Source organism: Diadema antillarum, unplaced genomic scaffold (assembly GCF_040938485.1).
Source record: "Diadema antillarum isolate AM-2024a unplaced genomic scaffold, OU_Dant_1.0 seq00000544_RagTag, whole genome shotgun sequence".
NCBI lineage: Eukaryota > Metazoa > Echinodermata > Echinoidea > Diadematoida > Diadematidae > Diadema > Diadema antillarum.
Window position 1 is genome coordinate 42,499 of NW_027271490.1, and position 24,803 is coordinate 67,301.

General features: G+C 39.3%; 1 protein-coding gene across 1 annotated transcript; it reads right to left on the reverse strand.

The window, feature by feature from the left end:
- Nucleotides 1-4,250: 4,250 nt before the first annotated feature.
- Nucleotides 4,251-24,240, reverse strand: LOC139734708 (ubiquitin-conjugating enzyme E2 L5-like). Its single transcript, XM_071645501.1, has 4 exons — nt 24,184-24,240; nt 8,888-8,983; nt 6,979-7,165; nt 4,251-5,043 (listed from the first exon to the last, which is right to left on the reverse strand). The coding sequence occupies exons 1-4, from the start codon at nt 24,208-24,210 to the stop codon at nt 4,895-4,897; spliced, it is 459 nt and encodes a 152-aa protein (XP_071501602.1). The 5' UTR covers nt 24,211-24,240; the 3' UTR covers nt 4,251-4,894.
- Between the last annotated feature and the right edge of the window lie 563 nt (nt 24,241-24,803).

Genomic DNA, 24,803 nt, shown 5'->3' on the forward strand with positions numbered 1-24,803 from the left:
ACTCTTTCACTTGCCCGACTTTGTCTGGCGGATATAAAATGTGTTGTGTGTTTCCCCATAAAATAATCACAGAATGGAGTGATTGCACTGATTCTGTGTGTGGTCACATAATCAGAGATTTGCTATGAACTCTGCACTATACAAGAGCCATCTTTACTTGGGATTTGGGGGATCGCCAAAAAGCTATCTAACGTACAAGTAGTCCCTTCTGTTTTAAAGCAGCCCTCTACAATGAGAAAACATACTTAAGTCACGTCAACTATGGGAACTAATGGTGAACTCAGTGGAAAAGGAAAGAACAAAAAATAGTATCATCACACAATATTATTTTAGAAAAAAAGACTTTACAACTATGGTTTGACATGTAAAAGAAGAAAAATATATGTGCAAATTATACACTTACATCATCAAAAAGGCTTGCATTCTTCCTGTCATTTACAATGAGAACAGTAGTATTCTATGCTTTTCATCGTAATTGTTTGTGGCACTAAATCTCTACAGCAACAAAAAAAGAGGAGAAACTAGACTAGCAAGGCAACTTGCATCTGGCGAAAATGTCACATTTTGTTGTACACGATCATTCTGCTACGAAGAAGAGTGACTTGCATTGGCACAGTATCAAGACACAGACAGCAACCAGTGGGACTACAGTTACAGGGTCACAGCAGGATGGCCAACGATGTGATGCTGCATTCTTTGCAACCCCGTAACAGACGTCCCTTCCTCTATGATTGCATGCCTTTGATCCCTACTAGGACTGTGAATGCATTAGCAATAGTGACACTCGCAGCTTCCGGAAAAGGTGTCCTTCAAAACCTCTGATCCTTACATGAACTCAGAATGAACTTTCTCATTCTTGTTCATGGGCAAAGTTCATTCTGATTGTTATGTAGCAAACATTCATATTATGTATGGTGTGTTTCAGTGTATCATATGTCCTATAATCAATGCAACAAAATGTTTTCCATAGTTTATACAAGTGACTTTTGTGTCAAAATATCTACAACATACCAATCTGACAAAAAAAAAAAAAAAAAAAAAAAGAGGTCTGGTTATTCAACAATGTACCTTGTATGTATAATTGTAATTCTTAGTCATTTGATTTACTAGAAAATTTATTAGGTTTTACACTATGGATTATAAAATACAGTATGATCAGACAATGATTTACCTAAATTTACTTCACACTATAATGACCACTCCTTCACATTACTGTATCCTAATCAGATTCCACATGTACTATGCTGGGGAAAAGAGTATAATGGTATTAATGCACATTCTGAACACACACATAGCTTTCAACTATTGTGCATGTAGGTGTTTAAAAAAAAAGAACAAAAAACCAACAACAACAATAGAAGACAATTTGTTATAAACTTCACAAATACATCTTATTGACATGAAAATTCTCAACTTTATTACATGATCAAGAACACAAAAGGAAATTATGTGAATATACATCTACACATATATTCCACAAAGGCATGAAAACCGAAACTTGGCCACAATTACATCATGTCTTCGGTAAACACACCATATTAGTTTCATGTTAACGTGTTTCTATCGATGCTCTATACTACAATGTACGAGTGATGTGGTGGCGTGTTATGCCAGTATACAAAACCAGATGCCGCCTCAAACACACACCAAGTTTTGTTTTCCTTACGATACCCTCCTGTTAGTTCAAAAAAAAAAGTCTAATAATGCAACAATTTACTAAATTGGCAATAGCTGTGACTGCAAGTGCCACGCTCTGGCCACAAATAAAAACAAAACACACACAAACCTGCCAAATATAACGATACCGATATTAAGGATCATCATCACATTTGTGCCATATGCCGCCAGTTTTAAATTCGCCTTGCCAATGCTACCTGCCCCAGACTCAGATGCACAGCATTTCTTTTCTTGTTAATCACAGCAGCCTTGCCAATATGCTCCCAACCCCTCCCCTCCTGTCCAACTCCCAAACCTAGTCTTCTCATACAGGCACTTTCTCATCAAAGTCATTGCAGACATTGGACAGCCATTTTGTACTAACCTCGAAAATCTACCGACAGAGCTACTAAAGACAGATCCAATAATTCAAAAATTTGATCCATTTTTGTTTTAGTTGCTGGTTTGTCTGCTTTTGTGTTGTTGTTGTTGTTGTTGTTGTTGTTGTTGTTGTTGTTGTTACTTTTTTTTTGTCTCCAGCCTGAACAAATTTTGCCCAACTGTCCCAAAGACCACAAACATAGCATTCTGTAGGATTCCAAGTGACAAAAAAAGTCTTGTTGTCATCTTGGTGAATGTGCACTGCAACAGCCCCCCCCCCCCCCCCAAGTCATGGCTGCACCCACAAGTACCTCAATGCAATGATTCAGGCTATTGAGGTATGTTCTCCATAAAGTTGTGAATTTTATATCCTCCGATCCCCCCCCCCCCCCCCCCCCCCCCCATCCCAATCCTCTAAGCTAAGCAATCGCGGCAAACTACTCTCAGGCGCAAAATTAGGAACACTGCTTTGATGCTTCTCAATCTTTTCTTTCTTACAATAGATATAAACTTTAAATATCACCGACCCACTCTTGAAGAAGAGGTACGCCAATCGAAGCTGTATACAGAAAACAAAAACAAAAACAAAAAACAGATTGCAAGAAGAATTATGTTCACCTAACTACAAATATACACAATAAGCACGAGCACATTCTGTGGGATTATATCATGTGGAATTGAATGGCAGACTCCTATATATTCAATGATAGTCAGTTCAAATTGATTGGTCAACAAACACATTGAGCCCCTCCCCTCTTTTTTTTTTCTTCTCTCTTTCTCTCTCTCTCTTACAGTTTATTCTCTCTGCCATCTCATATTATTCAATCCTTCTTTGTCTTCTTTCTTTGCCGCTCTTCCATTTTCTCTCCAACTGATGAAGTGATGCTACCATTCTGTAAAATCTTCTTCTTCTTTCCCGTTATAATGGCAAAACTATTTTTTTTTTCAGTGTATACCTCTGCCTTATTTTTCTCTTTCGGCAGAACAGACAAATTTGACCAAATGCTACGTGTTACATTTCCATCACATCCACACAAAAAGGCAATCAGAACCATACACGCAATGAGTCGGGATAGACTTTAAAAAAAAAATATGCAGACATAATCCCATTCCTCACCGATCAAATAGTCTAGAGGATCATAACAGAAAGAAGCAGCTACACATTTTTATGAGTGTGGCTACAAGAGTCTACTAAACTTCATTGTGAAATTTGGGAGAAAAACACAAAAGTAAACAGGACATAAAGGAATGGGTACTTCTGTTGGCAATGAAAAGTGCATCAGAAGAAATGGGGGTAGGGGTGTGTGGGGTGGGGGGGGGGAGGTTGATGACAAAGACAAAATACCACACGCAGTCTAACCACTTGTTTAAAAGATACTTAAAAGCACAGAAGGCATTAATGTGCACTACCACTTCTTTCACTCTCTTTCCTCTCGAGAGACATGAATCTGTGTTTTGTTGAGAAAGGAATTCGAACTGAATTTGAATGCATTGAATTGACGCAACGGTACAACAGAACGTAGGGGGCAGCAGTTGCCCCCCCCCCCCCCCCCCAACCCCAACCCTTGCACTTGGAGACCAATAAGCAAATCTCCAGGTTTCAGACACAAACATGAGAAATAAAAAGAGATCATTCTCTAGGGGAGTGCAGGCCACTTGACTTGGTCCCATACCATCTGCCAAAAACGGGGCCTGTGTAAATGGATCTGTCTCCCTGTTGGGTCCGAGCATCAATACTTGCAATGGACTACGTATGATTGGCGCAAACTACCATTGCAACATGTAAACGACCTGGAAACCTGATTGGTTGTCGCTATGGCAACTGGCGCTGATGAAGACAACTAATTAATTGACTTGTTCATTCACTACGTTCAGACACAAAACTGCTATCACTATAGATTTTTGCACATTATCAGTTACTTCAAGTGGACAGAATAACTTCTTGTTGTTCTGTTTCTTGCCCTTCTTTGCTTCTTCTTGTTTTTTTTTGTTTTTTTTTTTAGTTGCTCAACTGAACCACGCAGATTCCAGGAACAAATGACATAAAGCTCCTATGGTATTGGTTTGACCGAATAACGCATCAATTGGTTTGGGTTGTGTACACTGCTGTAATCCAAGTCCGTGAGAAGCTACCACTGTCATTGAACACATTCCCCACCCGTTTCCATCGCAACCCCTCACCATTCCCGCCCCCCCCCCCCCCAAAAAAAAAAAAAAATAGCATCAGACCCGCCAATCAATGATATGACCAGACCACTTTCTCTGTAGCAATGCCACTGGAACACCTACTCCAAGTTTTGTCCACCCTTGGGCACTTCTCGTTCACAGCTTTGCAAAATGGTTTATTCCCTGCAACTGTCGTGTATGATTAACATGGTTTTTAATGCCTGGTTTACCTCAGTCTACTTCTCTCTCTCTCTCTCCCTCTTTCTCTCACACTCTCTCTCTCTCTCTCTTTCTCTCTCTCTAGATAAATGAAAGAACAGCCCTAATCTGGCAAAAACATCACCAAAAAAAAAAAAAAAAGAGAAGAAATTAACGAACGGTACATCACAGTGAAGATCCACTGTATATAGATAGCATTGTAAAAGAGAATTTCTACCAAAAAATGGTACACTATGCACCGATACTTCAAGATTTCATAGTTTGATTTGCCTGCTTATTTTAAAGAAATATTTTCTCAGTCTGCTAAATTCCTTATATAGCCATTGCATAAAGGAGGAATTTTTCTCTCATTTTCTGATTTTGTTATGTTTTTTTTCTCTCTCTCCATCTTCCTCTATTTTACATCCTTCTTTTTATGTCTTCTTCGTTATTTTGGTGCTACATTTGTTTTGATCTCTCCGGTCCCCGCCAGCTAGTCCACCTTCTCGGCGTATTTCCTCGTGTGCTCCTCAGCGTTCTTGTTGAACTTCTTCCTGTCGTTGGTGTACTCCTCCGCCAGGTCGCCCCTCAGGGGATGCTCAGGCTCTGGGTCGTGGATGAGAGCTACCAGGGCCTGGATGACTGGAAAATTGCACAGACCACAGAAAGAGACAAAGAAACAAGGAGACATTATTAGATATTGTAGAATGGGCTTTAGAATCTCTGCGATCTGATTGGTCAATCATTATGCATTGATTTGCACTGAGCCACACTGAGCCATGCGTCACGTAAAATCCAAATGCAGAGCCACGCGCCCTGTAAAATCCGAACGCATGGCTCAAGCCTTGTATAGTGTTGTAGATAGCACCAGACGCAGAATGGGGAAAAGGGTTGAATTTCATGAATTCACGGGCCCACTTTATAAAATGAATAATGCACAGGCCTATTTCGTGGATCGGTGAGAATTGGATGCTCAGAATTGGATGCTCTCGTTTAACTTCAGGAACAGTCTAATCTAAACAGTTCCAAAGTTAAACTTGTGCATCCAATTCTCACTGATCCACTCTGTCCTATGCATCATTTGTATATTATCATCTATATAGAAAGTTTTAGTGGCACATTAAAAATGAGTTGTTGTCTGCTCACTTTTTACTGTGCGATACAAGAGTGCATTGAATGAAATGCAGAAGCCAATAATGTATTAATTCCCCATAGGCTACTGTTGTTACTGGTCGTTCAATAATACACTGTATTGCATTGTCTTGTCGGTTGCGTGAGCGCTTGCTAAAGGTGTGGATGCTTGGTATGTACTAAGTGCACAAACTTTGATTGTTACAATAAAAGCAAGTGCCCAAACATCTTGCCACATACAATGTATGCAAGTACAGCGAGGGTTGCTCGTTTTTCAGTGCAGTGTCGACTTCAAAGTTCAGAAGTATGGTGCTTTTTCTAAGTTTAAGGCCCCGTCACACTACAGCGAATGCCCAACGAATGCCCAACGAATGTCCAATAAATTTGAAAATTTGAAGATATGTTCACATCCGTTGGTAATACTAGAATAGTTCGTAACATGCTTGGCATTCTTTGTATTCATTAGCTATTCGTAGGGATTCGCAGGGATTAAACATGTCCAAAATCTCCAGCGTATCTCTGCGAATCCCTACGAATAGCTAATGAATTCAAAGAACGTCAGACATGCAAACTGTCTTCACATTTTCGAATTCGTTGGGCTTTCGCTTGGCATTCATTGGGCATTCGATGTAGTGTGACGGGGCCCTTAATAATGATTACAGATGATAACAATTATATTATGGCTTTAATCAGGGGTGGATCCAGAAATTCCATAAAGGGGGGGGGGGGGGCACCTTTACAAAATTAAAGGGGGTCGCATGCGCCCCCTCCCATTTTTTTAATTTTTATTTCTTTTGTTTTAACAAAAAATAAAGGGGGGGGGGGTGCACCTGGTGTGCCCCCACCTAGATCCGCCACTGTTAATAATTAATGGAACTCATCTTCGGTTCGTGCAATATTGGCCCTAACTCGTGCAATATTTCCTAGTTTCCAATCACTGCCATCCCATATAATACAATTTGTATAAATCATGTTAAGATTCTTTTCACTGATTGGTCAAAAGTATATCATGTGAAATAGTGCAGTTCCATCTATCATTGCCTCAGGACTTTGACATATTGTATTTATCTTATTATACTTCAAATGAAAAAAAGAAAAAGAGAAAAATCACAGTATAAACGAGTTAATACCACTTTACAAGTGGGTGACAGCATTCACACATCAAATTCTGGTTGATTGCATAATCCCTAACCGAAACCTCTTTATGTGCAATACACTCTCTTCCCTATAAATGCCCCTCAAACTACAGTGCACTTCCATTATAACAGTCATGGCTATACTATAACGAAAATCTCGATACAACAGAGTAAAAATTCAAATCCCAAAATCATCACCTATATACCTTTATATACTATATTGTTCAGCCATAATAACGAAATTTCATTATAACAAAAGAAAACTGCAGGTTCCGAAGACTTGATTATAATGGGAGTCGCCTATACTCACTTTGGTCCGTTTTTGTGGCCGGCTTCCAGTTTTCCGGAGAGACGATTGGAAGGCACACTTGGCCCTTGTCGTCGATGTTCGGATGATAGATTTTTGTCTTAAACGTAATCTTGGGCGGCTTGAATGGGTACTCAGCTGGGTATGCTATATTGATCCTGAAGCCACCTTTGTTGAAAGGTGGACTACTCTGTATGGAGTGTAGAAAAAACACATCAGAAAAGATAAACGTTACTACTGTTAACATGAGGAATAGAAAGAACAAAACTGAAAAAAGCCAGATTTTTATCATTTTCTACGCAAAGATTGCCTTGTAAGTTTTATAAATTGTAACAATTACAATGCATAGGTAAACAACGAGGGAGAGAGAGCTATTCACTCATCAATGTTGAGTTTATTCAATAGTTCAGTCAGCAGCATAGAATCCAAAGTGCGACTTGTCGTAAAATGTGCAAGCATTGCTCATTTATTACATTTTTCTTTCTTACCCAACTATCTAGAACTTATTTGAAAAACACAGATGTATTCTACATTGTAAGTTCTCATTTAAGAACAAGGAGTACATTTTCACTTGATGTTTCATACACACACACACACACACACACACACACACACACACACACAAAGTTCTTATGCCAAGTAACAATCAGATATTAACAGACTTTGCACATAGATATAAGCCTTCGTCCTGACATATGAACTGCATTATACACAGTCCCTGACTGTAAAGTTTAATAGTGTGAGTCAACAGCAATAACTCATTCAGCATCCCGTCTTCATAAACTCCTGTGTCACTGTTTGAGAGGCAATACTACTAATTGCAAATAGTGGCCATTGCATTACATTATGGGTAAATGTAGGGCTGGTACATGTCATGGGCAGATATTTGATGAGGGTATTGGTATAAAAATAAAGGCAGGCTTTCTTTACGTAAAGTTTAAAGGGATCATATAGTTTTGGTTGAGACCTAACTTCAGGTTTCTAACATTTCTTGGCGAGATAATGAGAAATCTCATGATTCCAAGAGGAATTCAACATTCATTTGATGAAAATTGGCTTTGAAAAGGCTGAGATATCCAAAAACAGCATTTCTAATAAAAGGTGGGACCCACCTTTTAATACAATCGCTTTGTTTCACTTAATTTTTAGATGTCTCAGCCATTCCAAAACCAATTTTCATCAAATGAACTTTGAATTCCTCTCAGAATGGTATGCTCTCTACTATTTCATAAGTGGTTTCTTGGTACATGTATCTTGCAAACAGTTAAGAGCCCAATCCTCATCTCCACCAATACTATACAATCCCTTTAAGTGAGAAAGATCATCAACACAGGATAACATACAGTATACATTGTACAACATCATGTATACGTACTGTATCCCATAATTCAATCGAGGACAGTACTGTAATATTTTATCAAAAGTTGGACACCTTTTTTCCAAGAGGCAGTTGAAACATGGAAGACATGTTCTGCATGTACAGAATAAACAAAAGAATTTTAGTGATTTTTTTTCCCCCCAGCTCTACACATTCAATTCAGGGGGAAATCTACCAGCATGAAATGTCTGTCACCTTTCACAGATCAAAGCAGAACAAGGAATAAGCCTAAATGCTAACTAAGGCACATGTGACTACTGTAAAACCAGAAACATTCGCCATATGAACTATCACAAATTGGAGCCGAGGGCCAATTTTGCGGCATGATTAGAAACTATTGCAAATCGCCACTGGCATTCAAAGCATAATATGTAGACAATCACAATCTTTTGTGTTCATTTTGCTTTCGCAAAAAGCAAATCTGGGTTTTTCATGAAGTTTGTAAAAGTTTCAAACATGCAAACATTTCTGGTTATACAGTACTTTGACAAGAGTGTCAGGAAGCTGACCATCTCCGAACCTTGTTGCACTTACCGGCGTTATAAGGAGCTCCCAGTTGAGTATATTTGATTCGTCTACATTCACATCCCGTAACACACGAGATGTCCCTCTCTTTATTTCATCTAGCTCCTGCAAATGGAAGACAAGAGATCAAGATTGGCTAAGCAGTCATACAATTGTACATTATACCTACATTGTACTTTCCATGTTTAACAAAAAATAAATAAATAATAAATAAATAAATACAAAATCAGTTCAGTTCGATCTGTGAAAAACCACAGCAATTCATTAATGATAATTGCCATGGCAACGGAGGAAAATCCTAGGTTCTGAAAAAAAAAAGCTTAGCCTGTTGTCATGGCATCAAACTTATTGTATAATTGCAGGTGTTCTATCTTTCAATATCAGCCCAAGGCGAAACGATGAGCTACGTGTAGAAACACAAAAGCCATGCATAGCATACAGCACAGTGTAAACCACAAGCCTAGGGAACCCTAGCTCTAGTATTTGAACCTTCTACTGTTCAGTTCTCAGAAAAGGCCCACATTCAACTTCCACCATTTAAGCCTTTCTTACACTTGTGTTTCTTAACCCCGGACTTTCTCTGACCCAGGACTATCGTTAGTCCCGTACCAATTTTTTCGGCTTTTTACACTCGCCAATTAGTCCCGTACTAAGCTCTTGTCCGGGGATAAGGAGAAAATTGACCTTTTTACACTCGTATTTCTTAGTCCGCTACTTTCCAAACCACATGAATATTCATGATTACGCTGTGTGCTGTACACGTACATGCACGCACCGGCAGCACTTGATTACCTCGTTTCTGATTGGTCAGTGAGGGTCGGACTTCGTCTCCGTCGCTTAGCCCAGGATTATTTTTTCATTCTGTTTACACTCACTTGCTTGGCACTGCAATTGCAGTGCTAACCCTGCTATTTTGCAGGGGCAGATAGTATGGGATTATCGCTGGGGCTAGCCCACTTTGGCAAAAACGAGTGTAAACAGAAAGGCCCCCCCTTAGCCCCACCGTTGGTACGGGACTAAGCAAAAATTTACAAGTGTAAAAAGCCCTTTAGAATTTTCTTGCCGTACATCAGAAAGGGTCTACCAAGAAACTTGTCTGGCTGACGCAATTTGCCATGGTAATCGTACTTGTTTTGGAATATTTTGAGATCAAAAGTGTAAAATAGTTTTGATTGTCGTGCACACCTTTTTTTCTAAAAGTGTCCTCTCCATTCAGTAATGGATAGGCAGAACGTTATCAGTAGAAGATGACAAGATCGTGCCCTAGCGGTAGTAACAAGCACGGTAACAAGCTGAAGGTGATTCACTTTTGCAAGATGGATACTGCTATGGCCTGTTATATGTAACTGATGTGATTGATGAGAAATCATTACATAGCAACCATGACTGGGTATGCAATAAGATACAATACTTCTGGCATACATTTTTGCTTAATATTCTGCATTTGTGTCATTACCAAACTAAAATTGTGTTATCACAGTGTTATTTCATCCATTTCTTAGAAACATGCCTCCACTTTCAAAGAGATAAAAACATTCAGTTTATGCGGTCATATGGAAATTATCTTTTACCTTACACACTAACGGTAAACCCACTTAGCACCAGTGTCACCAAAATCAAGTGTCATACATGTACATGTGCATGTCTTGAGCCTTTCGCCTCAGACTATTACTTTGCACAATCCAGCCTTCACTCATCAACAGATGACACTCTTCCATACAGAGACAGAACACCTGCAGCAAACCAATGCCGATGCTATTCAATCTCCCGCACCCAGTATTTGGAATCATCTGCTCCAAAACATGCCCACTACATCCCATCAATTCTGCAGGTACGTGGAGACTTCCGCCATTTGACTTGACATTGCCTGCTGTTTAAAAATACATTGAAGTGCTGTGGTACCGAAAAAAACTGAGTAAAAGGCTTACAAAGGAAAATGAATTGTAACTGACATCAGCATCACTGTATTATGTAATGACTTTTGAGAATCATATTTATGAGGGAACAGAGATTTGTCAGAATTTATCATTTATTTCTGACATACAGTCGCATTCTACACCATATTCTATAAAGAAAAAATATATAAAACAAAATAGTAATTATTTAATGCTCTCGCAACCTCAAAGGTAAACGCATAAAAGAAAGAAAGAACAAAAAAAAAAAAAAAAACGCATAAAAGAAAGAAAGAACGGGGAAAAAAAAAGCACATATGAGGAAGAGGGTACTAACGGAAGTTCAGGAGTAATAGTCCAGTCAAAATATGAAATGACCCACAACTAATTGCAACAGAAACGATTCCACTTGCATTTGACCCGGAAGAGCTATCAAAATAACATATTAAAAGTTCCCTAAAATTCGAGTGGTGGATCAGTGTCTAATTTGCATAAATTCAAAATGGCCGCCATACAACCTATTTATGCCTATATCTGGGGATATATAACCCACAGAAAGTAAATTCCGGTGTCTAATCCTATGTTTTTTAGGTCAAGGAATACAATTATGTTATGTATAGCAACTTTCAAACATCCTTTTATATAGTTTTTGCATATATTTGCATATAATTACATGCAAAATGGCCGCCATATTGCCTGCGCAAGCCCGTATCTTCGTATATCATTAATGTAGTACACTCAGGAATAAGTCGCCATCTGGACATAAAACCCGCAGAAAATAGATTCTGGTGTCTAAACCTATAGCTGTTTTTTTAGGTCAGGGAATACAATTATGATATAAGCAGTAACTTTCAAACTTCCCTTTATACAGTTTTTGCATATATTTGCATTCAATTAAATGCAAAATGACCGCCGTAGTGCCACTACAGGCTTATATTTCTGTCTGTAAAAGGTACCTAGTGATGGTGTCTGTGGTCTTAATTTTACTGTTGAGAATCACTGATGTAGAATACGTTCCACTCAGGAATAGTTACCTATATTTCACTAAAAATTTGCATATGTTTATACATAAATCTATTCAAATTACTACTGTGAATATGATTTCAGATATACGAATACAAGCTGCAGAACGTTAATTGTACTGTAATGTCTCATCCAAGATATCAAGGGAAAATTGTTATAATACCATTTAAAACCTTGATGATTATCCTACTCCTAGTGTGTATATTCTTGCATTTATCAAAAGTATTGTATTACATTGTACTCACATTTTCTTGAGATACAGCCTCAAAACAGAAAACAACTGTAAGTAGCATCGAATAGAACATACCTTTATTTAACTGTAAATTCAACTTATCTTCCAAAGTGTGCTCAATAGGTACACAAATATTAAAGTCTGAAATTATGTAGTAGGAATCGTTAAAATATTTCATGATTGCATGATATTTAATGTATTATGTTTTGTAATTTGCCCTCATGTCTACTGCTTATTACTTGTGTCTATGTTGCAATTCTTTATTTCTTCTCTCTTTTTTTTTTTGCCAAAGGGGGGGGGGGGGGGCATATCATCAAGTTCATGATTATCCATAAGCTACTCTACAAAAGTTTCATGAGTTTGGACATATCTCATATAGCTTTCAAAGTGTGCTTACGGTACACAAAAATTGGTCTTAAATCATTCAGCAGGGTTTTTTTCAAACATCTTTTTTCTTACCTGCGATGATTTACATCCATGCTTAGTTGATACTTGTGTCCTTTGTTGCAAAACTTTTGGTAAAGGCATGTTTATCAATGAGCAACATATGACCGTGATAATTTGTATGGAAGTGGATTTTGTCATATTCTTGCACGGTTTCACCCAGTGACTCACTGAAAATGTAAAACATTGTGATTTACAGCCAGATACAAAGAAAAAGAAAAAAAAAAAAGGAAATGCCTTAAAGGAGACCTCCGGATGACTTTCAGATTTTTACATTTGAATAACTATTAGTTATACAGAGGACAGAGTTTCAGAATTTATGATAACTGGGTTGAAGAATAAGAATATTTTCAAAATTTAGAACAAATTGAAATGAACAAGGATGATGACATGGCAGAGTCACCATAAGAATGCTTTAATTGGGACTCAAGGAAGCAGAACAAAAGAAGAAGGCATGCATAGATTATACACAGGTGAACTCGCAAGCAGGTGGTATTGTAATGGAATTACACTGCTACATTTCTGAAATATGTGAACCTCCAATGTCATCATCCTTGTTCAGTGTAATTTATTTAAGGTCTTGTTTCTCTGATCAAGAACCACAATAAATTCCACAAATCTATACATGGAGTTGTCGATTTATGTACTACATGATGTGAAATTATGAAAATCGTCTGGAATGTCCTTTAACAGTTCTATTACTAGTACTCTGGATTCATCAGTCGATCAATACAAACAGCATCCTTCTCATTGACTTCAAGCTCATACAACACATATAAATTCTTATAAGTCTTACTTTTACCATTTTTCGTGTTGTATCTGCAGCTTTATTAAAAGAAATGTTTCCTATTGCATTGAGGCTTCGCACTAATAACATTTTCACCAACACAAAGTTGTTGTTTTTCAGAAATGCGAGCAGCATGAAGGCTGAATTCAGTTTTGCTGGCGAAAAAGCAGTCTTAAGTCAGATAAAAAAGAAAATACATAACATCATTTTCTGTTCCTAACCCTTCCAAAAGGTCCCTTCCCTCCACCTCGGTAGCAGCTTTTCTTCAAGTTAAACAGTGGAAGGGAAATGACATGCAATCATTGGAATTGGGACGATTTGAGGAAGATGTTTAATCAAAAAATCAAATATGTTCTGATCACTACAGACAAAGCTGCAGCTATTAAGGAACTCCTGAAGAAAGTCTGATGCAACTGCAAGACAGGATGTTAGCAACTGGCAGTGTATAGTTGCAGGGCAAGCAGATTTGACTGCACACAACCCATACCAGTGTCAGATGCGGGCCATATATCAGACACTTGTAATGTTGTATTTCTAAAATATGTGAGGAGTGAGATTATGCTGTTCTAATTGGTGACTAGGAATAAGAAGCATTCTCGAAAGACATCGACACAGTGTGCAACAAACGTGAGACTTACCTCGCTTCAGTATGAAATGGAGCCGAGATCCTGTTTGCTTTAAATTAATCAACTGCAATTTCACACCATCCTAGTCCAGAATTTGTGGTAAACACATAAAACACTGTGAGTGTAAGCTATACTCGTTTTTCACTTTTATCATTGATCTCTATTTTGAGAGATCACATTACATACCTTAGTATCTGTATTATCACAAGCTAGAAAATGAAAATAATGTACAGGAAACGAAAGAAAGTTTTCTTGAAATCAAGTGACTTTGATCCATTAGATTTTAAACTCATCTTAGCCAAAGGTTCAAGACAGCAAAACAGGTTCAAGCTAATATTGGAAATAGCCATCATTTATATTCTACTGTCCGGTCGTCGGTCATGCATACATTTTCAAAAACCATTTCCAGGTTCTCTTTAAAAAACCCATGTAATGACAGATTTTCAACAGACTAGGCAAGTAGCATCCCAAGGATGATAGACTTTCAAGGTGTTCAAATAGACACCATGTCCAAAAGGTCCCAGAACCCCGAAATTAAGGAATCTATTATAAAAAAAACTCCCCTCACACATACACCCTCACACACACACACGCACACACACACACAAAAGTAGAACCAAGTGTAACCAGGTAGGTGGAAGAAAGATGGAGATGGCATTCTGAGAGCTTCCCTCAGAGAAAAAATCAAGTGGTCTTACACCGATTAACGTCTTGAAATCCAACCCTCATTCTGTGATAAATATGTCAAAATCTGGCCTTATCGGTCCACCCATCACCCTCCGGCGCACTAGAGTGACGCAACATGATCTCCTTTCCAGGCCTTCCACAAACACACGCTCGTAAAAATTGGGCTTTGAAGCGATGCGTGGCACCGACAATATGACGTCATATTCAAAATTTTGGCAGTCTATTACATTCAGTGAAAGACGTCCCCCTTCGAAAGCTACAACTTATGGCTCAAGAATTGGGTAGCGTGGTATAGATACCTTTCGCTGGTTCAGCAGACTGTGCTGAGGAGATTGCCGTTTGAACCAGCGAAATCGGTACACAAACAACGGAGTTACTGAGCAGTAAGTTTTGTGCGCTAGAGATGTCATCATATTGTTTCTGTATCGATTATGAGAAATCCCGCACATTTCCGCAATTTTTTTATAGTTAGAGAGGTAGGCCTGACCTTGATCTTCAAAATGATATAAGTTACATGAGTGTGTTCGGGCGTGTTGTCTAACAGTTCGAATGTAAAAGTAGTGCTTCATAGAGACCGAGGCGGTTTTTTTTTTTGTCTGCACCCGAGCGAGCTGGGGCTTTTCAGCGTACTCGTCGGATTGTTGTAGGGCCGCCGTGTAGGCGTCGGGACAGCGTTCGTTGCCGTTGTTTCGGTGAATTTGAGTTACTAGTAAATACATATTGGAATGGAAAGTTGAGTGTTAAAAAGTGTAAATTAGACATATCAGCCTTGATTATAATAATTTTCCGTAGAGAATTAAAGATGATATCTATAAAAGCCTAGATGTATGATGCTGTAAGTATATTTTAGGGGGAAAAACAGAGCTTAGTATACAGTGTTTCGCCTCACTCTCCCTCGATCATTCATCGGTAAATACCGGTAATCGGCTTGACTCTACCCCATGCTAACGTTACAAAAAAATTGAATTAAAAAGTAGTAGAGTACACCTCTGGAGCTAGTTAGATTCTAGTTTGTGAAATACTAGAGTCTACTAGCTAGGACTAACGTTAGGTATGCTTTTGCTAGGCAGCGTACCTGAGGTGACGCTGCGCTATTAAACAGTGTCCTGAGCCTTGCCCTTGCCTTGGCCTCCAATTTCCAAGCCAAGGCCCATCTAACTTTCTGAGTTTCAGTTTCAATTGCAAATCAAATTTCGTTAAGTTGCTGTGTCAATGTGATTTTGAATTTGCTAAAAGCAATTCCTCCTCAACAAACTCGTCTCCGTCAAAATCACGATCGCCAGAACCACCACCACTGCTTACACCACTGCTTTACAGAATACACTCTAGAGTTCTGTGTTACACCGTAGGACGCCATTTTATTCCCCGACCACAATGCATTTCGCGTCGTGATTTCCGCCACAAGATTTACGACTTGCAGTGCGCCGAGCGTGAGTAATGGGATTACGGGAGGGGGAAAAAACGCTGTCGGGGCCACGCATGACTTCAAAGGAAACTCAGAAGAGCACACTCCATCTTTCTTCCACCTCCCTGGTGTAACAGAGCTAGGTATAATGTACAAAGTTGAATATCTTGGAGATTGCATATAGATTTAAGTTTACTTTCGCAGTTTAACTTGTTTTCGAAATATTACACATTGTATATATGTATATATATATATATATATATATATATATATATATATATATATATATATATATGTGTATATATATATATATATATATATATATATATATATATATATATATATATGATACTTGTAATCCATGTGTTAGTACCAGTACAGAAAAGATGACGAATTAGGGTGGTAATGCATTTCAGTCCAACAGTGCTATTTATTCAGACCAAATTTTCGACGAAAACATTCGTCTTTCTTCACAATTGTCATTGTCGATCCTGAGGAAGACGAATGTATCCGTCGAAAATTTGGTCTGAATAAATAGCACTGTTGAACTGAAATGCATTACCACCATACTTCGTCATCTATTGTATATATATATATATATACTCCAACCCCCCCCCCCCCCCCCTCCACCCCAGGCCACAGGATGCCCAAAGGCACCTTAAATATTACTTATAGGTGCGCACGCCTTGGGGCTGGGACCAAATTATTGGGGGCCACTTTTGATTTTTGATCCTCTTTTTGAAAACATATATGGTCAAATTTTCAACAAACTTAGTACTGTAGGTGCATTTATTGCTAGTGTCATGAATATATGAACATCATGCCTCCCTGGACCATGGAGGTCCCTAAAGGCTTGTAGATATGGCCCTAGAGGTTCCCAAAGTCTTCCAATTTCCTCTCTCCCAAGTAAAAGTCTGTAAGAATGGATGGAAGGTGAACTTGAGATACTCAGTGAGGGCTGGACCCCTGGGTCTTTTATTCAGAAAGTGAGTGAGTGACATGGTACCCTGATATGACAAGAACATTCTCTAAACAAATGTCCAAACTCATGAAACTTTTGTAGAGTAGCTTATGGATATAAGCTACTCTTAATTTGAATAGATTTATGTATAAATATATGCAAATTTTTAGTGAAATATAGGTAATTATTCCTGATTGGAACGTTTTCTACAACAGTGACTTTCAGCAGCAAAATTAAGACCATAGACACCACCACTGGGTACCTTTTACAGATAGAGATATAAGCCTGTAGAGGAATTATGGCGGCAATTTTGCATTTATTAAATGCAAATATATGCAAAAAATGTATAGAGGGAAGCTTGAAAGTTACTGCTAATATCATAATTGTATTCCCTGACCTAAAAAAAACCAAAGGTTTAGACACTAGAATATATTTTTTTTGTGGGTTTTAGGTCCAGATATATAGCGACTTATTCCTGAGTGTACTTCATTAATGGTATACGAAGATACGGGCTTGCACAGGCAATATGGCGGCCATTTTGCGTATAATTATATGCAAATATATGCAAAAACTATATAAAGGGATGCTTGAAAGTTGCTACAGATAACATAATTGTATTCCTTGACCTAAAAAACATAGGTTTAGAAACCGGAATTTACTTTCTATTAGTTACGTATCCCGAGATATAGGCATAAACAGGTTGTATGGCGGCCATTTTGAATTTATGCAAATTAGACACTGATCCACCACTCGAATTTTAGGGAACTGTTAATACGTTATTTTAATAGCTCTTCCGGGTCAAATGCAAGTGGAATCGTTTCTGTTGCAATTAGTTGTGGGTTAACCCACTTTTTGTCGTATTTTGACTGGACTATAAAGCCATGTGACAAGAATCACAGAAAGGACTATTGGGCAATGTTCCCAGAAAAGCAGAAAGCCAAAAAATGAGCTTACGGTGCCAAGCTCCGATCCATTCTCAATTAGACCATCGAAATCACGCATACAGAATGGTTATCAGAAACTGACATACACACATTGTACATGTAGAACAGGAAAGTTACAGAATTCAGTTACAACCACATAGACAAATCAGAGGAAGTGATGTACTCTATCAATAACAATCCTGCAAGTTATTTTCACTCAGATATTGGTCTGAACATATCATGGTTTGGCTGACAAATCTGCAACAACAATCCACCAGTGTCCTTGTAACGTCGTCTCTGCAGGGGCTATTATACACTACAACAACCAGGATACAAGATCTCATTATCAGTATATCAATTATTCCACAAAAAAAAACAACAACAACAAACAAACAAAAAACAAGAATGAAACAAGGAAATGAGGGAGAACAAAAAAAAATCGTACAGATCCGTCCGCATGTCCTCTAGAATTTATACGGTATAGCATCATCATCACATCTAATGTAATTTGCAAGTGTAGTTGCAATAAAATCACTGATTACAAATGTTTTGCTTCTTTTCTTTTCTTTTTTTTTTGAATCACAGGTGATAATGAAGCAGATATGACTCCTACATAACGTAACTCTGGTTGAAGACAATTTTTGATAAGCACAACTTAAACATTTGTTTGCAGACCTCCTTGAACAGATAGGAAACACAAAGAAACAACAAGTGTATGCAAACGCACATGAGTCTGCAATTTCAAGTTACAATGTACAGTAGCCTTGTATTTATAATTTTGAAATGCAAAACACTCCGATGAAACATTGCTGTAGCTCTGTAAAGTTTCACTGATCACACAGGGCAGTGATATGGCTCAGTCAGTAGCATTTCTGCCTCCCGATCCAAAGCACCCTGGTTCGATCCCCGAGTCTGACTGTGCAATGTTGTGTGTTCACAAGCTTTCTGTCCCATCTACAATTGTACTATAGTACAACCTTGTATGGGGCAAAAACTCTTGTCTCTCGGACATGGTTCCGTGAGCGAGTTGATCCACAACTTACACACGTAAAAGATCCCAATTCACTCATTCATCGCAAAAGAGAAGGGTGCTAACCCAGTGAAGTGGTCTACCTACCTACCCACACAGGAAAGCAGGCGACAGATGCTGGTTCCTCGTGGTTCATCCTATAAAGTGACTAGAAAATAGTCAGCAAAGGGCATCAACCAGGCACATTGTGCCATATGCATGAATGTACTTTAATCACATGGGCCCCAGCCATTTGTTGTATTTAAAGTCATGAGTTGTTCGTGTAAATTGTTGTAAATTTCATTTATCATGAGGTCCTACCCATGCAACTATTGTCTCCAGTGTTGACTGGGGTAAGTTTTACTTATACCACAGAGTCCAAGTCATCTGTGTACATACACTGCAGTCTTTAACATGGGCCCCAGTCTTTAACAAAGACTGAAGTAAGTTTCACTGACCATGCTGTCCCAGGCATCTACGCATAGTCATCAGTGTGACCTGTAGCAAGTTTCCCCATCATATCATTATTAAAAAGAACTGTAAAGCTTTCAAACAAAACCAACCAAGCAAAACAGGAGGGTGATCTTTTAAAATTTTTCAACTAGAAAAGCACTCTAAGAGCGCAGACCTCCACCAAGCAGCTACTTCTGTACTCTCCAGCGATGATCGTGCTCTTCCATAGAGATCAGTGATTTCTACCCATACATATGCTCTATGCATGCCAAAAAAATCGCCCGATTTCCCAATCGAGAAGCCTTTGTTACGTCATGAACCCTCAGCTGCGCGGCGCGCCTTGCCCTTGCAGAAACTAGAGCAGGCACTTTAGTGCGCGTATGAAAACCTCAAAAATGCGCAGCTTGAACTCCCAAGTTCATTGACCCGACCTGCCAAAGTATCAAAAATCCTTCATAAAATCCATAAAAATTTGCGGATCACTACCAAAATCTAATCATCTGTTCCTTGTGTCAGTGTCAACCTTTCCTGCAAGTTTCATCCAAATCCGTGCACAACTTATTAGAGTTATTTTTCACACGGACAAACAAACAAACAAACAAACAAACAAACAAACACCGATGAAAACATAACTTCCTCCCTTGCCGGAGGCGATGACACATTTCCAGTGACTGCAAAGACGAGAGACATGAGATATCATTCTGTTTGACGTCATTATTGGGAAGAGCTTGGTGATGAATGTGCCTCAAACCACTTACAATGGGTAATGACACATTGCCCTTACACGCTGCAAGTACTTTTTTCCTGTCACAGATGACTCATCACTATTGGCTCTGAGTATTTATGTGTGTGTGTGCGTGTGTGTGTGTGTGTGTGATCTGTACAATTATGAATAATGATACAGTCGTACCTGCCTTAATGGCTCGTACCCATAACAGCCATCTGCTTTCCGCAGCCACTACAAACCCTATCCCTACCCCCACCCCCATGAAAACTTCACCGCCGAAAACAAATAAAAAAATAAATAAACAAACAAACAAACAAAACGCTTGCATACAACATTCACCAGTCTAAATACAGCTTGGGTAATTGAGGCCTTCTAAAAGTATGTACTATTAGCATGTCACACCATTGATCATGACAAAAGTATAAGGTACAACGTCCTTTACATGTAACTTCCTTTTGAAACAGAGCAGATCTATGTAATTGCCTGAAAAGAAAGACAAACACACTGCACATGTATAACAAATTTTATTTGTTACTACGTGTACATTAAAGGGTAGCAAAAATCATATCCACCCCCCCCCCCCCTTTTGGTAATCAGGGCTTCAAAGGCATAAAGACAGGACTTTAGAGAGAAAATTGCACTATAAGTAAATAATGGGCAAGACTTCCTTATGTCCCCCCCCCCCCCAATTCCTGGGATGCCCTGCCTATCCCACCACTTTCCAATGTGTTTTGGACTGTGAGTGCGGGCATCTGTGCGTAAGCAAACAAGGGAAGGGTAGCATAGTGGTATAGAAAAAAATAATCAGGGGGAAGGGGTTAGGAACGTACAGTACAATGTAAGTCTTTCCAAATAATGCTTACATTTTTTGGAAGGAACCCACTCCCCAGGCCGAAGGCTGTCATATGGGTTACTCTAGGGGGATATTGTACTCAAGCATGGAAACAGTTTCGCTGGTGATCAGTTATCACCAAAATGGATAGAAGTGCACACACACTTCTACTATATCCAAGCAGTGGGCTATGTATCACCTAGTGTTGCATGTTTCAAATGTGCATGTTGTAGGGAGGGATGCTCTAGCACGAACACCGATTCACCCATGATCAGTTATCACCAAAGAGTACAGTGCACTCCCGTTACAACGAAATGCTCGGGACCAGCAGTTTTCTTTCGTTATAACGAAATTTCGTTGTAACCGAACAAATACAATATATAACGAAAACAAGGAAGCCACGCATATGATATTCTGTTTGTTGAATACTCGTCATACACTGGAAAGCTATGTGAACAATAAAACAAATAGTTAATCAATTTCAGATTATTGTATTACAATAACGCAAGTTCCCCTCGGAAACTGTGCGTGACACATCAAGCGAACACACAGTGATGTGACGCGTTCGCCCATGCAGAGACGCTGTAAATGCCTTGTTCCGCTACGTATTTTCGAAAGCGATCCGCATTTCGTTATAACGGACCACATTTCTTTTGTTTTTCTTTGTCAGTGTTGCTCGGAAAAGACTTCGTTATAACGAAAATTTCGCTATAACCGTGTTCGTTATAAGCGAATTTTGTACCATAGACTTTAATGGCGATAATTTTGGGACCAGAAGTTTTACTTCGTTATAACGAAATTTCGTTATAACCGTGTTCGTTGTAACGGGAGTGCACTGTATACGGTTACGTCTGTAGAAGCACATGCAGCACATGCACTTTATATATGTTTGGGTACCACTGTGTGTTAGCGTATGGATGTACGTCGACAAGCTGTAGCTGCACCCTTTTCCATGAAAATTCAACTCGTCTTTAATATCTAAAACAGCTGCAAGTTGGCAAGCGCATCATATTCATGAAATGTTCACTTCACTCTTTAAGTTCAACTTTGCCGATCTAGGACTGTGCTTGAATTAGACGCAAATTGAAGGGCAAAATACATTGTACGTCGCCCAATTCTCCATCGTCTAGGGACAGTCCCCATACGCTACAGCGAAGTATGGCATGCATCCATCTGTCTACGGAGAATCGTAGATGCCCCCCCCCCCCCCCAAAAAAAAAAAAAAAAAAAAAATGATTAAAAACAATTCCTCTGGATCCGGACAGAGGGATTTTTCTGTCTAACGCTGTCATTAGACCTATTGCCATATTGGTAAAGTTGCCTAATCTAGAGCAGAAACCCCAATTTTTGGACACTTAAGCTATTCTGCAATATTTGTTAAAATAGTGCAGAAAAAAAAATCATATCAATGACAATGTATGCTAAATATATCAAACATTTTCCCAATATTTATTTTGTTAAATACATCATAAAATTTCACAAAATCTCCAAATATTATCACCTTTTCAAATCCCCAATTTTCGGACAGCCTCTCCAAAATTCAGACACTTTCAATACGCATACAAGGCCGCTGAAAAATGAGCGCGCGCCATACTGTGTTGGCGCAAGGTTGCATCGGGGATGTTGCGGCACCCATTCATGTCTGAATTTTGTTGACTCGGCACTTGCATTCAGCCCCTGTACATTTATTCACTGCATCAGCACTTGGGAGATTTTGTTTTTCTTTTGTGTTTTTTAAGGATACCATCACACTCTGAGCTTGCGACAAGCGAAAAATCTCCAACAGAACGGCGTAATTTTTCAATTTTTAGCACTTTTTGGGCGACCTTGATTCTTCACACAGGACCTACTGTAAAACAAGGAATGTTCACATGCATTTTAATTTCGTTAATTTCGCGAGCCAAAATTCATGAAATCAAAATGCACACAAAAGTTCTTGTCTAATTTACACTATATGCATTAGTTATAGGCAACTTGCAAAAATTTCATGAGGCAAGAGGCCGTTGGCTCCAATTCGCGGAAATCTCATGCCACGAAAATATCGTGTTTTACAGTAATTCATGCGCTCTTTGGAAAAGTCGCACTGATTGTGCGTTTTTGACGGCGAAATTTGGTATTTTAGGAGGTGACTCAGGCACTTTCCTGTGGTGAACGAGTGTGCCAGTACTCAGATCTAGACTATGTATGACTAGAATCTAGCTATCTATGTGTCATATGTGAAACGATGTGATATGCGTCTGTTGTGATGTAGAATTTGCTGGCTTGTGATGGGTGATAAGTGTCCTGATTTTGGAGGCCGGCCGAAAATCATGAAAATTGGGGTTTTTACTCTAACGTTACACAGTAGTCAGTACCGGTAGTGACAGTACAGTTAAAAGTAATAAATTATTCCCAGTAATACAGTATCAGTGTCTTCTCCATTTAATTACACACATGTATGCCAGCACAAAAAGTTCGGCATACTCATGAAATAAGCCCCACCACTGTGTGTCCGTACAAATACTACGGCAGCTCGCCTGTTTATACTCGTGAATTCAGCCCCACCGTGTGGCATTCATCGGTAGGTAAGCACGGCGGTGCGGTGGGGCTTCCTTCCACAGTATCTTGTGAGTGCGGTCCCACCAAACGGCGTTTACGCGAGATTGATATAGCAGTGGGGCCGATTTCCACAGCATAGCATCTTTCGTCCTCCCTTTCTCCCGTTTTTTGCTTTCGGAAGGACTCCCTAATGTCCCTCGACTAATTTAACGGCCAATTTAACCACAAATACAACCCTACCTAACCCTTAACCCTAACCCTTTTAAACCCTAGGACCTACCCTTGCTTGCTAACGCACGGATGCACGCACACTGCGTTGGGGCCTATTTCACAATTTTGCCGAAAGTTCACTTCTTTAGCATTTCCGAGAATTCCACAACAAAAATGAGATTTCATGAAGCATTGAAGTTAATCGACATGGTGATGATACCCATAGCACATCGGCGTCGGCCGTCGCGATCGCGTACCCGGGTTGGGAAAATGTGAATATGCAGTGTGATAAAGAGGCTCTGGCGCGCTACAGAATGATGTAAGAAGCACACGGGTTACGCGAACACGAATAGATGGGACCACACAGTGTGTTCACGCCTAGTTTTGTAGTCATTACAAGGACAGGTTGGTAAGGACATCTTTATGAAACAACAACACTAAATATCGGCAACAACAGTGCCGGGACTAAGCCAGGTATCAATTGAGAATGGAATGGTTAATTTATAAAACTGCATTCAAGCAAACAAATAAAAAATTCATGAAAACAATTGCTTACTTTTGTTAATCTCCTAGTGGCCGCCATGCTCGAAAATTTCAGCGAACAAATATCTACAGCGCCTACGCACAATACCCAGTGTAGGTTGTATACGTAGTATACGTATATGAAGCGTGCGCTTCTATCCTCTTTGGTACGGTACGAATGCAGGCCAGTATCCCGAAACACAATGCAATGGAACTGGGTTCCCCTTCTTGTGTTGTACCAAGCACGTAGTACCCCCTCCTTTCTATTGCATGCGTCCGCCTCACATGAAAACGCGTCCGCTTACCGCACGTAGCACATAGATTGCGACAATCCAGCGACACCACCAGCGTATGGCCCAAGAGAAAGGCGACCGACGCTTCACTAATCAATGGATCGATCCCGTTACCTATTCATTCGTGAGCGCAGTGTGCTGTCATCTATTCCTTCCAAAAGATCCTCCTTAGCGACTGGTATCGGCGCCAAGTTATCAAAGAAGATTTTCTCGACAAAACATTCCAGAAGGCACCTACATTTCCCGAAATGGCAAAACAAGCCGGCATAACACTCAGCATTCTGCAACCACGCCCCTGCTACCAGACTTGATTGGATCAACATTCAGAATATTATATGTTGTAGCACCTTTTCTTCCTTAT

Coding starts and splice junctions, on each gene's coding strand:
- LOC139734708 (XM_071645501.1), bottom strand. CDS start 24,210: ATGGCGGCCACTAGGAGATTAACAAAA. Junction 8,984..24,183: donor CCACTAGGAGATTAACAAAA/GTAAGCAATTGT, acceptor TTCCATTTGCAG/GAGCTAGATGAAATAAAGAG. Junction 7,166..8,887: donor GGGAGCTCCTTATAACGCCG/GTAAGTGCAACA, acceptor CACTCCATACAG/AGTAGTCCACCTTTCAACAA.